This window comes from Delphinapterus leucas, chromosome 19 (assembly GCF_059928025.1).
Source record: "Delphinapterus leucas isolate spDelLeu-1000000601 "Yukka" chromosome 19, BTC_Dleu_Yukka2, whole genome shotgun sequence".
NCBI lineage: Eukaryota > Metazoa > Chordata > Mammalia > Artiodactyla > Monodontidae > Delphinapterus > Delphinapterus leucas.
In genome coordinates, this window is record NC_143147.1 from 8,639,159 (window position 1) to 8,655,636 (window position 16,478).

At 58.8% G+C, this 16,478-nt stretch overlaps 1 protein-coding gene across 3 annotated transcripts in view; it reads left to right on the forward strand.

The window, feature by feature from the left end:
- Window positions 1-263: 263 nt before the first annotated feature.
- ADORA2B (adenosine A2b receptor) overlaps window positions 264-16,478 on the forward strand; it is a 33,611-nt gene continuing 17,396 nt past the window's right edge. Inside the window, exon 1 of one of the 3 annotated variants that reach the window (XM_022560923.2) lies at window positions 264-1,764. In XM_022560923.2, coding sequence (XP_022416631.2) covers window positions 1,427-1,764 — 338 coding nt within the window. In that variant the 5' untranslated portion in view covers window positions 264-1,426. The remainder of the gene's footprint in view (window positions 1,765-16,478) is intronic. The other 2 variants (XM_022560924.3, XM_022560922.3) reach the window with 2 other exon arrangements.

The window sequence follows — 16,478 nt, forward strand, 5'->3', positions numbered from 1 at the left end:
TGGTCATGCCTGATGGAGGCTGAGGGGCTTTGTTGTTATTATGGCTACACTGAAATAGAGTTCACGTGCCATCTGATCCGTTCATTCATTCATGTATTTAAACGGTGACTTTTTAAAATTAATCTATTATTTTTGGCTGCGTTGGGTCTTTGTTGCTGCACGTGGGCTTTCTCTAGTTGCGGTGAGCAACTACGCTTCGTTGTGGTGCACAGGCTTCAGTAGTTGTGGCTCGTGGGCTCTGGAGTGCAGGCTCAGTAGTTGCGGCTCACGGGCTCTAGAGCACAGGCTCAGTTGTTGTGGCGCACGGGCTCTAGAGCGCAGGCTCAGTAGTTGTGGCGCACAGGCTTAGCTGCTCTGCGGCATGTGGGATCTTCCCGAACCAGGGCTCGAGCCCGTGTCCCCTGCACTGGCAGGCGGATTCTTAACCACTGCGCCACCAGGGAAGTCCCTGACACTCTTCTTAACTACCTCGTCAGGTGACTGCAAGCAAAGCACGTGGGGTGGGGGCCAGGCACGCCCAGGTGTGCTCTGGAATGATGACGCTGTAGGCGAGGACCCCGGAGCATCGTGGAGCAGGGTGCGGGGACCCAGGGCAGCGATGGGGGTGGATGCTGGGAACAGGCAGTGAGGCGGGACCACCAGCCGCGACTTTGGGGTGGAGAGAAGCGAAGCTCTGGAGGCAGAATCGGCAGCACCGCGTACGGATGTGTCTGTGGGGAAGGACGGGGGAGGTTGTCAGCACCCGCCCTCCCTGGGTGGGCGAGGCTGCGAGGGGTGGTAAGGTCAGTCACTGAGGCCCGGGGCGGGGGCGGGGTGGGGCACGGGCCTGGGCAGAGCCGAAATTGGAACACCTGGGCTTGGGCCCGGGCTCTCCTGGGGAGACCGACAGGCGGCAGGGGGCGCAGGACGGGCTCTCCGGAGGCGCCGGGGCTGCAGGGGAAGGGTCTGGGGATTCAGTTAAGGGTCCCGTGTGAGGCCTTGGGGCCTGAGCTCAACCGGGGCGAACAGGGGGCCGAGGCGGCGCTGGGGGCGAGGATGGGGAGCCCGGCCCAAGGGACGGGCCGCGCCTCCCCGTCGTTCTCGGGCGAGCCCTGCCGTCCAGCGGTGTCCGTGGTGTGCGTTGGGGAAACCCCGAAGCCTGCAGGTCGTCGCCTCGCCCGGCGGCGGCGGCGCGGGGTCCTCTCGCGGCAGGTCCGGCCCTGACCCCCAGCGCGGGTTCCCGGGAAGGTGCGAGCGCTCGGACTGCCCCGCCGGGTGGGGCGCACGGAGCGCGGGGCCGGCGGCGGGGCGGAGGGGGCGGGCTCGGCCGAGGCACCACCCCCGCCCCCGCGCCGCCTTCGTCCCGCCTGCCGGCCGGCAGAACTCGAGACCCCGGCTCAGACGCGCGGTCCGGGCGCTCGTGGCAGCGCGGCTGGGCCGGTTGGCGATGCCGCTGGAGCTGACACAGGCCGCGCTGTACGTGGTGCTGGAGCTGGCGCTGGCCGCGCTGGCGCTGGCCGGCAATGTGCTGGTGTGCGCGGCGGTGGGCACCTCGAGCGCGCTGCAGACGCCCACCAACTACTTCCTGGTGTCCCTGGCGGCGGCCGACGTGGCCGTGGGGCTCTTCGCCATCCCCTTCGCCGTCACTATCAGCCTGGGCTTCTGCACCGACTTCCACAGCTGCCTCTTCCTCGCCTGCTTCGTGCTGGTGGTCACGCAGAGCTCCATCTTCAGCCTCCTGGCCGTGGCCGTCGACAGGTACCTGGCCGTGCGCGTCCCGCTCAGGTGAGGCCCCGGCCCCGCGGAGCCCGCCCGCCCCGGCCCCCGGGACCCCAGACCCTCCCGGCCGGGGCGCGGGGCGCGCGAGTTCCGGCCCGCAGCCTCCGGACACACGTGCGCCGGGCTCGACCCTCTCGGCGCCCCGGGCCTGCGCCTCCTTCAGGGGACCCGAGTAGGGACAGCCCTGGGGCCCCGGGGGTGCGGCCCGGCGGGGCAGCTCCGGGGAAAGCGCCCCGAGCGGGCGGGAAGGGGCCCGGCGAGCGCTGGGCGGTAGGGCCGGGGAGAGAGGCTCCAGGGCAACCTTGGACGCTGGGATCTGCGTGGGCAAAATGACGCGACTCGCCGCCCGACTTCAGTCTGTACCTGCCGACCCGGGTGGAGGTGCTAGTTAACTTTAGGGAACGCTGCGTGCTTCTTGCGGACTCTAATCACCTCCTTATACTTTAGAGAGAGTTAAAGTGCTTCCCGGCTCGCCGAGACCGACAGCCTGAGAGCCTCGTGCGTTGTATAGCCTTGTTTATCTGCTGCCCAGTCCCAGCGGCTGGGAAAGTGCCACCAGGGTTTCCAAACGCTGGAGGACTTGCGGGTCGCTGTTTCTCCCACAGTCCGAAGATGCAGGAGCCAGCCGGCAAGGGGAGCGGAGTCCCAGGTGTAGCTGGGAGCTGGAGAGCCCGAGCATCACAAGCATCACGTGGGGCTTAATTGAAAGTATTTACTTTCTCTCTCCCTCCCTCCCTCCCTCCCTCCCTCCCTCTCCTTCAACCTCTCCCTCTCTCCCTCTCTCCCTCTCTCCCTCTCTCCCTCTCTCCCTCTCTCCCTCTCTCCCTCTCTCCCTCTCTCCCTCTCTCCCTCTCTCTCTCTCTCTCTCTCTCTCTCTCTCTTCCCCTCCCTCCCCCCTCCCTCTGTCTCTCCCTCCCTCTCCCTCTCTCCCTCTCTCCCTCTCTCCCTCTCTCCCTCTCTCCCCCTCGCCCTCCCTCTCTCCCCCTCGCCCTCCCTCCCTCCCTCTCTCCCTCTCTCCCTCTCTCCCTCTCTCCCTCCCTCCCTCCCTCCCTCCCTCCCTCCCTCCCTCCCTCCCTCCTCCCTCTCCCTCCCTCCCTCCTCCCTCTCCCTCCCTCCCTCCTCCCTCTCCCTCCCTCCCTCCTCCCTCTCCCTCCCTCCCTCCCTCCCTCCCTCTCCTTCTCCCTCTTCCTCTCTCGCTCTCTAGCTCTCTCGCTCTCTCCTGCGCGTGCGCCTGGATGCCCTTTGGCGTTTCTGAGTTGGGTGAGCTTGGGATCTCTTTGGGTCTAGAACTGAGACAGGGAAATTGAGTAGGAGGGAAAGGAAGGAATTAATCTCTTGAGTGCCAACTCTGTCGGGCGCTTTAAACTTACATCCTTTAATCCTGCCAGTAATTCCAGAGGTAGGTACCTGCGTCCTGTAGGCAAGGGGAGGACACGCAGGATGGTGCCTCTGAATCAGTGTAGCAGCAGGACTGGGTCTCAGCGCTGGCCCCATGTTCCCGCTGTGTGTGGCATCAGTGTTTGGCACGTGGGCGGAGAGCAGACGGCCATTTCTGGAAGCGGATTCTGCTTACAGTGAATTGGTGGCTGTACGGGAAAAGTGTTTGAGGGAATTGACGGGGGGGGGGGGGCATGCTCCCAGAAGCCTTTGTAGCAGGCTGGCGTGGCACACCTGCTCCCTGTGCTTTGTGTCCTGGGTCCCAGCGAGGGCAGGAGCCTCCTGCTTGGCCGGGCTGTGAGCCTCCTCTGTGTGTCTGGGCCTTTCCACGTGCTGCTGCCCTTGGCCTGTGACCAGGAGGCCCCATGGGTCCCATCAGGTGTGACAGAGCCCAGGGGTTTCCAAGGACCGGGGCGCACGGCACGAGCTTCTTTTCTCTTAGGGCTCCCTTTCCTGCCTCTTGGTCCTCGTGTTGGTTACTTGGTAGCCTTTTGGACTGTTTGCACCCAGCAGGCAGCCACAAGCCGCAGCCTTATCTCACGGAAGCCCCTTGGGTTTAGCCCTGGCAGAGGTCCAGAGAGACCTCAGCTCAGTGCGAGTTACTGGAAGAATCCCCCATGCCCCACGGAGCAGGAAGTTCCATGAAAGTTTAAATCTGTTACTTCTTGTCCCGGTCTCTGCTGGGCGGGGTCTTAAAGGTATGGGTGTGGGTGTGTGAAGGCGAAAGAAATGTGAATCACAGATCGCTAACTTCTCCTTTGCGTTTGCTGAAGCCAGGAGGGCGGGATATAGGCTGGGGAGGGCGGAGCACCTCGGAGTGAGTGCCGGTCCCACCCCTGCCCTCCCGGCCTGCCCGCAGCAGGTCAGAGGTCTGCAGGAGGTGTGTGTGACCTGTCCCAGGAAGGGATGGCATGTGTCCTGGGCCCTGGCGCCCAGCCCACCGTCATGGGCTGGAGAGGTCCTCACGGCTCCTGTTTCAGCACTTCCTGGCCTGCTGAGCTAAAGAGCAGATTACAGGGCCGCACCGGGCCCTCCCGAATCAGAACCTCTGGGGCCGGGTGTGTGTGGATTCCAGTACCAGTATGTAACCGGGGACTTCCGGTCCCACCAAACTTCGAGGACCTCTGGGAGTCAGGGAGACGGGGGGCTCCCTTCTTTACTGACCCAGGCCGGGCAGCTCCCACTCGGCTCCGAGGCCCTCCCTGGGGACACGGGTCAGTGGGAGTGAAGTTGGAAGTGTGCTGGGGAGGAGGGGACTCCCTGTAGAGGCAGCAGTAACCGGGGTGAGGGCCAGCAGCTTAGGCCCGCCTCCTACCCGGGCACGAGCGGGGGCTTGGACTCGTCACCGGCGCCCCAAGGCTCTGACGGAGGCCCGCGCGGTCCGCCGTGGGCACGGCTCGAGGCCGCAGAGCCCGCAGCCCTGCGGCTGTCAAGGCAGATACTGACCAGGGAGCGTTGCAGGAAAGGGGCGCCCGAGGAGATGGCCGGAAACGAAGACGGGAACTTGTGCCAACCTGACCAGGAGGCGTGTCTGCCTACACCGGGCCCTGCCCTTGGCCTCAGAGCGAGGGGCGTCCACACACAGGAGAACATCCGCTAACTGCAGTTCACGTGCGCGCGGTTCCTGACGCAGGCCCCGGCCGGGGGTCCAGGCCCAGTGGTGCTCTGGGGAGCCGGCAGGGCGGGGATCTGCGGGGCAGGGGTGTCTGCCCGCAGCTGCTGGCTCAGGCGTTTCCGGCAGGAGCCCTTCCTCCTCCCTAATCTTGTTGCCTGTCAGCCGCACCCCAGGCCACTGGAGTGCCGCGTGGTTCCCCTCTGCCCGCCTGGAGGCTTGCTCTCCCGGCTCCTGGACCCCGTTTCCCCTGCACCGCGCTGCTGAGTGTCTGCTGGGGCCGAAGGAGGGTGTTTCTGGGGGCGCTGGGTTGGTTGGGTGGGTCAGCAGGATGGCAGGTGCTGTGTCTGTCTGTCCCTGGATGCTCACTCTCCTGCCCCCTTTGCCGCGTGGAGGCGTCTTCTCAGAGCCTCACGTGTCCAGTCTGGGAGGGAGGTATTGGGGACCTCTTAGCAAGACTGTCTTGGGTGGAAAGGTGGCCTCCGCTGAGCTCCTTGTAGGGGACTGAACTGTAGGAGGTTGGCAGGGAGTTTTGAGTGTTTTTTATTTTTTCACTTTTTTTAAATTGAGCTGCAGTTCCCATACAATAAAATTCACCTGTGATGTTTTTTAAAACATTATCTACTTTCTTTTGGCTGCATTGGGTCTTCGTTGCTGCGCGCAGGCTTTCTCTAGTTGCAGCGAGCGGGGGCTACTCTTTGCTGCGGTGCACGGGCTTCTCATTGCGGTGGCTTCTCTTGTTGCGGAGCACGGGCTCTAGGCGCACAGGCTTCAGTAATTGTGGCTCTCGGGCTCTAGAGCGCAGGTTCAGTAGTTGTGGCGCACGGGCTTAGTTGCTCCACGGCATGTGGGATCTTCCCAGACCAGGGCTCGACCCCGTGTCCCCTGCAGGTTCTTAACCACTGCGCCACCAGGGAAGTCCCTGTAATGTTTTGAAATAAAGCTGGGAAAGAAGGTTTCAGCTCTGGGTCCCGCCACTCCCCGCCTTGGGTCCTCCCTTCTTCCACACCAGGGCTGTCTTTCTTTTCCAGGTCATTCCCACTGGAGTGGGTTGAATGGTGTCCACACCCTAATCCCCAGAACCTGTGAATCTGGCCTTAGGTGGGAAAAGAATGAACATCACCTTATGTCGATCTTCAGAGGAGGAGCTTACCCGGGATGACCTGGTGGCCCCTAAGCGAAACCCCATTCCTGTAAAGTAAACAAGCAGAGAGAAGGGGGAAGGCGTTTGCAGATGGAGGCAAAGACTGGGATGCTGGCGGCCACCAGAGCCCCGCCTCCCCTAGAGCCCGTGAGGAGCGTGGCCCTGCCGCGCTTGATTCCGGGCTCCTGGCCTCCAGGGAGTGGAGGGAGTGAGTGGTGTCAGCCACCGCTCAAGTTCGCCGCGCTTTGTTACCGTGGCCCCAGGGAACCCCCATCACTATCCGAACGTGCGAAGCCGACCCTCCGTCGCCGCTCGCCCCACCCACACGCCCGCCCCACCCACATGCCGCCGGTCCTTGGTTTCCTTGACAGGAAGCTTCTCTGACATGCCGTCCAGTCTGACGTCCTCCGCTTCCGCTGTCACCGTGTCCCACCCCCCCCCCGTCAGGCCACCCCTGCAGGGCCCCCTCTTGGTGGAATCCGAGAGTCCCTCCTGGGCCTCGTTGCCTGTGCCCTCTGGCAGCTCTGGACCAGTTCCTGTGGGGATCACACCCCCCCCCCCACCCGCTGCTTCCCTCCGGCCCATCTCCAATCTGGAGGGCGCCTGGGGTCCCGTCCCCTCGCTGCGGGTAGAGTCCAACCAGCTGGACGTTCGTGCAGCAGCCCCTGGGGCAGAGGGAGGTGGAGGCGGAGCCCCGAGCACCTGGGGGGTCGTGGGAGGGGGACGGGGTCCCCCGCGACCTTAGGCTGCCCTGGGCCATGGTGGCCAGGAGCCCCTCTGCGGAGGAGGCTGCGGCCCTCGGGCTCTGATGCTGGAGCAGCAGCCTCGCAGGGACACAGTGCCCGGCTCTGCGGCTCAGCAGCGTTTGCACAGGATTCCGGAGAGCACGGGTGGCCTTTGATCACGTGCAGAAAAAGTATGTGTCAAGGGGCAGAGTTAACTGCGTTTGCACAGGCAGACGAGCTGTGACCGCGGGCACAGCTACCCTGCGGTACCCTGTCTCCACCTCACGCTTGCCTGCCGGCCGGGGTCACAACACCAGGGCAGGGACACGCAGGCGGACAGGTGTGCTCCGGACACCGGAACGCAGGGCACAGTTGTGAGCGGCAGCCACTCTTTTGACCTTTTCTGCCCCCCCCCCATGCCTCGTCTCGGTGAGCCCCTGCGACAGCCTTCTGGGGGCGATCCTGTCACCTCCAGATCCACAGGTGGGGAGGACAGGGCTCAGAGAGCTGTCATCGGCCCAGGTCACACGGCCAGGGCTGGGTAAGCCTGTGTCCCCTGGAGGGAGAGGCTGCAGCCTCTCGGCATGGACGAGGGGGCACCCCGGGGGTCATGAGTGGGACCCTTTAAATGTCACCAGGATAAAGAGGACGCAGCGGAACAGCACCGTGGCCAGAGGGGAAGGAGGCCGCGGTGCCTTGGCAGGTGCATGAACCATCACAGGATGTGACTCAGCTGCCCGGACCGCGGGAGCCTGTTGGCCACCTCCCCTTCCTCAGATGCGGGAAGCAACGCCCAGCCTTTTCTGATGCTTCTGACTCATTACTGACCCTCAGGAGCCGGGCTTCAGCGTGGTTCTTATACCGCCCCCCCCCACCCCGACCCAGGAGACCCGTTAGCAGGCTGTGCTCTTCACCTCGGAGGCTGACAGGCTGGAGACACTGCCGTGGGCAGCAGGGACTGGACAGCAAAGAGCAACTGTACCTTCTTTGAAAGAATTAAAGTTGGGAACAGACTGTCACGGGCTGAGGATGGCCTTCTAACTCGGCCTGGGCTGACAGGGGCGGTGGTCCTTCTGGGGGGCTGATGCCGAAGTTTCATGTGGGAGAAGGATGGGAGGATGGAGGGTTACGGCGCGGTAGGGATTGTGTGGGAGGAGTGGGCTTGCCGGGCCTCAGGGTCGGGGTCCTAGCACAGCGGGTCCAGGGGGGCCCGGAGGCTTGCTGAGCAATTTGGGTTTTGTCCTCAAGGCACTGGTAAGTCCACGAAGGACTTGGTTTTGTTTGTCGTGTTCTACGTTAGAAATCAACTAGTGTGAAGAAGTAGGTATTCAAAAGCACAGAGGGCTCCACAGGGAAAGGCCGAGTGGCCCACACCAGCCCCTCTGCCTGGAAGCCCTCCCACACTGGTTCCCAGGGCCACTCCGCCCTCCACGGTGACAGCTGGGTTTGTGCTGCCATCTTGAAACAGAATCTCTCGACTGCCCACCACACAAGACAAGCCCTGTTCCTTCCAATTTCTGTTATATTTTGATTTTTTTTCCTGTGGATCCTATTTCAGCCTCTATTTCTAATTCCATCACTTGTAGGCAGTAGCTGTTAACTGTCAAGAAAAATGAGGAAAAGTGTACCACCCTCCCTCCCCCATCTCTCCACCTCTGCTGTCACCCTGTCTCTACCTTACTTTGGACAGGTAGGAGGTTTTACTTTCCAAAGGCAATCCATGCCGTAGTAAAGAGAATGAAACCATATAAAAGGGTAAACTGGGGGAAGTAAGTCACCCAGTCTGACCTCTGATTTCCCATTTGCCTGTTAGAGGCAACCACTGCTTCTTAGTTGTTGTTTTTTTCTCCTGCACAAATTACGTATTGAACACATTTATATTATACCATTGCTTTTACAGTGTCAAGGTTAATAACATTTGCATTTTATTCTGTATCTATAATAAAGTTTCCTGCACTTTGTAGAGAGTTTCTGAAAAGTGGAAACCGATACCCGGCGCGTATAACGTCGTGCGCGCGTGTTTCCCGAGCAGCGCAGGGTGACTGGAGCAGAAATGCCCTCCTGTCAGTAAGCCCATCTTCTCCAGGAGATGGGTCTCATGGCAGGTCACGTGGGTTCTGTTTGTAGGTGCCGCCCACTGCTCAGAATTATGCCCCATTTTAGTCAGCCTCGTGTTTGCATCGTCAACTCCCCGTCTGGAAATTAGAGGACGACCCAGCTCCTTCACTCTCATTGCGGAGGGTGCCTGGTGCTGCGCCGGGTGTCGTGCTGGGTCTCCCCATCATACTCTTGGGGTGCGTCTGCCATTTCTTGCCCCCCTCCCGCATGTTTTCTTTCCTCTTTCTGGGATTCCACATGTTTGTCTATATACCATCCGTAGGTAGCTTTTTCAGGACGTGGGTTCTTTCGTGCCAGCAACGTTTTCCTTTCTCACACGTGGTTGGTAGTTGGACTGGGTACGCTGTGGCTTGAAGGCATTGCTCTAACACCCAGGGTGCCCAAGAAGTCCGACGTGGGTGTAATCCTTCTTTGTAACTCTGTTTCCTCGGAAGCCTTTGGGATCTTTTGCTTTGCTTGGTATTCTGAAATTCCACAAGGTTGGGTCTAAATGTTGACTTTCAGCTTTTCTCCTTCACCTGGGGACGACGCCTTGCCAGTCTGAAGACTTAGGTCTGTCTTCAGTTCTGAAATCTTAAAAAAGAATTTTCCTAGATTATTTCCTTATTTCCATTCCGTCTGTTTTTCCTTCTGGGATTCTTGATAAGTAGATGGAGACTTTCCCTCCTTGACTGTTTCTGTCTTGTAAATGTACTCTTCCATATAAGGTTCCAATACTTTAGTCTTTTGTTCTCCCCTGGAAGAGTTCCTTGACTTTTCCCCCCTAGTTCTTCTATTTTTGTTTGTTTTTAAATTTTAGCGTTCATATTTTTACTTTTGATTTAAGGTTAAATTTTTTGGAGTCAGTTTTGAAAAACCACTTTTGGATTCACATGGTTCGGATTCTTGCTGTGGCATAGATTGTATATAATCAAAACTCTTCCTCCAACCCCATCCTCCATCACTGGGTCTCAAGCTTCAGCCAGGGAAGGGTGGGGACGTGAGGGATATGTGCCCAGCTGCGCGGGAAGTGCAGGCGTGAGGCCGCCCTAGGCTGGTCAGCAGGCAGCCTTCCTCTTGATTTCTGCTCCTTTCCTAAATCCCGTCTGGAACCTGCTGTCTGCAAGGCTGGAACCTCTCTTCCCGGCCAACCTGTTTCTGGCTTAGGGCTCCATGGAAGCAGGCTGACGCACCGCGCCAGCCAGGAGGTCGGGCAGAGTCTGGAGCAGAAGGGGCCACAGGGAAAACCGTGCAGCCGACCAGAAGACCAGGACGGGGAGGACCCCCGAGACCAGAGGTGGGCCCTGGGGGTACAGGCGGTGAACAGGGACCAGAGACGCGGCTGGGCGGGGCCAGGCTGGCGTCCGCCTGGACACCACGCGCCGAGCGGCGGGCCCGCGGCGAGGACACGGGGTCACAGGGGTGACGGGTTCAGGAGGACTCGCTGACTGGGCAGGATGCTGGGCCCGAGGAGAGGAAGAGTCCAGGTGAGCCCGGGTTTCTGGGTCGCCAGGTGGCCCATCCCAGAGGCACGGGGGCCGTTAAGGCGCCCGCTTGGGGCGGGGTGCGTGGGGGGCGGCGCTCGGGGAGCTCCAGGCTGGGCGGCCCTTCTCGGCTCTGGATCCAGCCCCTCCTGACAGCATCACTCCAGACCCAGCGCGGTTTGAACATCCTCAAGCTGCTCTCCTCTCTCAGCCCCACTGGCTTTGCTTTTGGCCGGTCTGCTACCGCCCTGCCCCGCACAGGGCTCCCCAAAGCAGCTTTCCGTCCCACATCTTGATTTCCAGGCTGATTTTGACACCGCCGACGCCAGCGCCAAAGCTGCCTTTTTTTTTTTTTTTTTTTATAATGTAGAGTCTCAAGCGCTAGTGAAAGACATCACAGACCAGGTGCTGGTGGCTGCACGTCTTCACCCCACCTGCAGCCCGGTCTCTTTGGTCCCCCCTCTGCTTCCTCCCTGTCCCCGCTGCCAGCCCTGCATCCTTGCTGCCCCTTCAGCCCTGTTCGCGCCTGGGGACAGGGCCGGCCTCCCCCGCCCCCCTCTCCCCTTTGTGTCTCTGCTTTGCTTCTCAGGACCCCCTGGATTCCCTGGCCGAGGTCAGGCCTCTGCACGTGCCATTCTCCCTGCTTGGGATGTTCTGCACCTGCTGACTCTTGCCGATTTTCACGACACTCTCTCTGGGAGGCACCCTGGATTCCCTTGCAGCTCTCTGCATGCTTGTGGGTATTTTCTAGGTTATTTGTCATCGGTTTAAGGTTGCCTTTGCTTCTTCTTTATAAGCAGGGCTCATGCTGCTCCCCCCAGCATCTCCAGTAGGCGAGTCCAGTTACTAGCGTGTGACGTGTCTAGGGGTTGTCAGTGTGTGTGTGCACATGTGTACACACATGTGTGCTGGGGGGACCTGCCCCGATAGGGATGGACCAGCTTGTTGTTGAGACACGACAAGCCCGTGGAGGGTGTCCTCAGGATAAAGCCGGGGAGAGTGGAAGACTGAGGAGGAGAGGGAGGGGAAAAGACATACTGGCATCGCCTAGAGGGGTAAATAGCTCCTAAGTTTGGCATTTTCAGAAGTCATGAGAAGCGTAGTTTTTTAATACATACACAAGCACACACATACTGCATTCATTTTGTGCTTTTTAAAAAGTCTCTGCTATTAAAAGATATGTTTGTATATACATATCTATATCTGTGTGTGTGTATATATATATATACATATATATATAGTTATACACACACACATTTGTGTCCATTTGACTAATCTAATGTGGTCTGTGGTTTCAGAATGAGTCATTCTGAACTAGTGTGTGTTTTTTCACAACTTCGAAGTTTCAAAACTAAGACAAATTCCCACATGGTTCGTGTTTTGCTACATTCGCTTTCTCTCTCTCTTTCTCTCTCTCTCTCTCTCTCACACACACACACACACACACACACACACGCAATTATACTCAAGAGCTTTAACATTGACATGGTACAGTCTATAGTCAGATGTCCCAGTTATCCCGATCATTTTCTTTATAGTTTTTAAAAAATTCAGATTCCAATAAAAGGTCACACGTCCATTTAATATGTGCCTTTGGTTTTCTTTAATCTGGAAGCATTCCTCAGTCTTTTTTTCCCCCCCTCTCTTTCATGGCAATACATTATTTTGAGTTTGGTTGTTTCTTTATGATTAGATTCTCAAGTTGAACATTTTTGGTGGGAATACTGTCTACCTGATGGTGTGTGCATTTCAGCCCATCCCATAGGACGGCACACGGGGTCAATCTGTCCCACTGCTGTTGTGTTAAATCTCATCACTGCTAGCGTTCATCACTGTAAAGGTGTGTTTTCCCTGTTGATGATTCTTGCTTGGATCAATTATTACCATGTCAGATGGTAATTTTATTTCTTTTCATTCCTTCCACTGTATCAGTTGTCCTTCTTCTGTAGAGAAGAGGTTTACCTTTCCCTGCTTTTCCTTAAATTACGTTTTTTACATGCCAGTGGACTTAGGGAATTTTATTTTTGTTTAATGTGTTACAGTCCATACCTGTTATTCACTTTGATGCCCAAGTTTGGTGAATGAGAGCCTGTTCAAGCTGACTTCTCTTTGAGTATTCCCATCACGTTTTTGAGCACTTCTTACTTTCTGGCACAGAAAGGCTTTTCAGGCTCCATTGTATTTTCTGGCTTTGGAATCAGCCGTTTCTCCAGGGAGCCCTGTTTTCTTGCAGTGGAGAATGGTATTTAGAAACCAAGATTCAGCAGGAGCGCTCTTGGCTGCTGGAGCGTCATTTCTTCTAGGCCCTCGTGATGAACACAGCTAGGAGAGCTTTGTTTTGTTTTGTTAAATAATGACTTGGAGGAACTCCTGCGTGCAGGAGAATGCCAGCTCACTAATGAGTAGGGATGACTGAGTGTAAGCAGGTCATCACTTGGCAACTGTCATCATAATAACCGGTTCAGGGAAGAACAGTCAGGTGATAAAACTCACCGGTGAAAGTTTGATGAGGGCCAAGATGTTTACAGAATCTCAAAGTCTATGCACCACGAGGTACAGCCGATCACAGAGGGATGAGCAGTCCCGGCGGAGAAGCCTGGTGGACGCCCCCGCGAGCAGTTACCTTCAGAGTTACCGTCACCAGTAACAGGATGCCGCGCCACCCGATGCCGCGTGTCTCCTGACGTCTAACTTGTTGTTAGTGTGCGTGGTGGCTGACGCTTTTGACAATTAATGGTGTGTCTGAAGTGCAGTGTGTTTCAGCCCCAGCCATGGGAGGAGGGTACCTTTGCGGGGAGAGAGGATGACAGGTATCCTCTTTCTTCTCTGGCCTGGGTTCAGGCAGTGGGCTTTTCTCTCGGGGGTTCTTATTTCACGTCAAAGAGACCAGAGTCTGGAGCCCAGCGACCCTGGGCTGTCCCCAGGTCCCACCCGATATATGAGACCAAAATGGGAGCCTCGCCAAGAACCAGCCTCAAAGGTGAGCTCTGGGAGACCTGGTCCTGGCCACCACCCTCCATCTCTGTAGGCCACTCTGGATGGCCTCCTCTGGCCGTGCTGACCTGGTGCGGACAGCTGCCCACATTCTTTCCTGCACTCTTCCTCTGAGGCTCCCGGGTGGCCATGAAGGACAGGTGGCATCTCTTCCACCCGCCTGCACCTTGGCAGTGGCTCGGCTCAGGTCCCCACCGGGATTCAGGCATGTCTGAACTTGATGGAGGGGATGGGGTACCCCCAGGAGCCAGAGTGGCTGAGGGTCCTGGCCTCCTGGGAGGAACTCAGCCTGAAGGGCAGCTCCGGCGGCCAGAGCTTGTCATCCAGCAGGTGGGCAGGCGCTGTCCTGGCCTCCAGCGGCCCTGCAGGCTCCAGCCGTGACCATCTCAGGCTGTGGAGACAAGGCGGCTGGCCCTCAAGACAATTATTTACCACAGACGGTAGACGGGAGACCCTCCTCCCACCCCTAGACCTGAACTTCACGTAAACAGAACCAAGCAGTTCTTTTTGTATAAAAATTGTTTTATTTGTCCCTTACGTGTTTGTGAGAATTCCTCGGTGAAGTCATGTGGGTCTTCGGCTTTCTTTGCGGGAAGGTTTATGGATCCTGGGTCTTGAATGGGCACAGTGCAGCACTGCTACTGCTTCTGTCTGTGACAACATCTGAAATGCCCGTTACCTTGGTGGGAAGCAACTCTTCAGCCTCAGGAGGTCCCTCTTAGACAGATGCCTCTTGTGAGCTACAAGCTGGAGCTCAGGACACGTCCATGCGCCCCTCGGCTTGTTTGTCTACAGCTACCGGGTGGGTGTTCAGCGGGTACGTGTGCCAAGGAACCGGAGCTCTGTTCCTTTCTTACAAAGTCAGGCTGGCGTCGGGGCTTCGCTCGCCAGGCCCGGTGTGAGGTGTTCTGGATACGAGTGTGAGTGAGGGAGGTCCTGCCTTGGAGGAAGTCTCGGCTCCGCGGGAGGGGGCGGCCCTGCAGCCCCCCGGGGAGGCTCTTGCGAGGGGCCCTGGGGACACGGGGCTCCACGGGAGCCCAGGGCTGCGCTTCAGGGGAATTTCTGTCCTGTGAACGGGACGCATGCGCTGGGTGAGCGGTGTTAGGATGGTGCAGGCACTGTCTGGGTTCATCTGGCGTTCTGCCCAGACACAGGAGCAGGAATAGTGGGATTAGCCTGGCCCGCTTCAGCAGAGGAGGGAAGAGCCCTCAGTGTGACTGCTGTGCAGCCCAGAGCGGCTCCCAGGACTGGGGGGAAAGCAGGGCCCGGGCCTCCTGCGGCACCCGCAGCCCTCACCCCTCATGGCGCGCGGCCGCATCGCCTCGTCCGGCTGCATTGCCTTTGCACCCGTCGGCCTTGCTCTAATTGCACTTTTGCCGGGATTTCCATTAGACTTTCTGGGGACTTTTTTAATGTTCACCGCGGCAGCCTCTACCCCCCGCCCGCGCGGACCTGCCTGCTGGGCCGTCCAAGTTATTTTGTTAGCACTCTAGTTATAACGCTTGGTAGGTGTTGAGTGGTCTGTCCTCACCCCATTTTCACGTAAGTCCCGTTACTGTTCGTGTGCGATTTTAGAGACTATGGCGTTTTCTGAGAATGTATATGTTGCTTTGGAGCAGAAGTGTTTCTATTACAGAGAAATGAAACTTGGGAGTGAAACAGAACAGAAAGGGAAAAGTCCCTAAAGGAACAATTGGCAATTTTAAGAAGCAGGACAGAACTCCGGGTGTACTTACTTAGTGATTTGCACTGATAAAGTGCTTTGCACACACGAAATCTGTGTTCAGAGGCCCCGCAGGGTTGGGTTCTGCAGCCACGGCTCTCCCCATTTTTCTGAGAGCAGAGCTCCGGCTCTCCCCAGCCCCTGTCTGGACTCAGTGTCACTGCCAGGGTGGCTGCCCTTGGGGATTTGCTGCACTCAGGGCACCCTGAGCGCTGGGAATTCTGGTTTCCAAGGCTGAGCGTGTGGCCTGGTCTGAGCCGAGGGCTGCAGAGCCGGAGGGGGGGGACCCTGGCCCAGAAATAGGCCAGCGCTTGTTAGGCAGCGCTTGGCAGAAGCCCTCTGTCATGATGTGAGCCCGGGCGTCCACGCTGTTCCCTTTAGCTGTGACTGTCTCTCGATCCGGCTCCTTAGCTAATGAGCCCCTTGCATGGAGAGTGGGTGGGTCCGGCACAGCGGGGGCACAGCCACTTCCCAGAGGGTGGACTCTCCCAGGACACCCCTTTTGTGTGGGCTGGAGTTGTTCCTGCTTGCTCGGTGTAATACCGCCGCCTACATTTCCTCTACTCATCGCCTTCCATTTACTCCTCCTGCACTTGGGGCGGTTGTAGGAAAGGACACGTTCCCGCCGTTCAGGAATGATGTGGGGGCACGCACGCACACACACACACGAGGATGCTCTGAGAGCCCCTGGTGCTTGGGGAGCAAGGGAGCGAGGGGTGGGCAGGGTGGGAGTGGGGCGCCCAGGGAGAGGACAGAGGCCCAGCCGGAAGTGGGAGACGAGAGGGTATGGGGGAGGAGAGCGGAGCCCGCCACCCCGCCGTGAGATGCCAGAGACCCGGGGGTCGTGCCCCCAGCCTCCCGCCCGGTGCAGGGACACCGGCCTGCTCTCCCCAGCATCCCTGGCCGTCTCCCACCCGTGCCCGGGTCCAGGCAGCGTCTCGCGGACACGGACTGTTCTGCCATCGTGGGGCTGCAGCTCCAGTGCTAAAAGCGCGTCTGCCTTTGGAGCCCACGTCTTGCTGTGGGTCTGGTTGTGTCCGCCAGCAGAAGCGTCTCCCTGCCACCTTATAAGGACTGCCTGCCGCTTCCCAGGTGGCCGGCCACGGAGTTGGGGGCGGAGGATCCCTGGAATGGCTGGCAGCTTTGGCCCGGGCAGAGGGCAGCAGAGCCGGGGCTGGCGAAGCGGGGAGCTGGGATCTGTGGGAAGAACCACGGGGTCCTGAGCAGGAAAGTGACTGCTTTGGGCAAAACCGGAATCAGATCAGGTGGGTGGGTTTGTGTCCTGACTGCAGTTCAGGGGCAGCAGGCCAATCATTTAACCGTGGCAGCCTCAGCCGCCACATCTGTAGCTGGCAATGGTGCCCTGACCTCGCGAGACGGGGGATGCGCGCGGGCCTGGTGCCTGCAGAGCGGCGCTCAGGCGGGGCGGCCGCGTGTCTGATGTGCCCTGTGTGGCTGGCGGCCGGGGGAGTCTGTAGGCACGTGTCTCCCCCAGCGTGTCGTG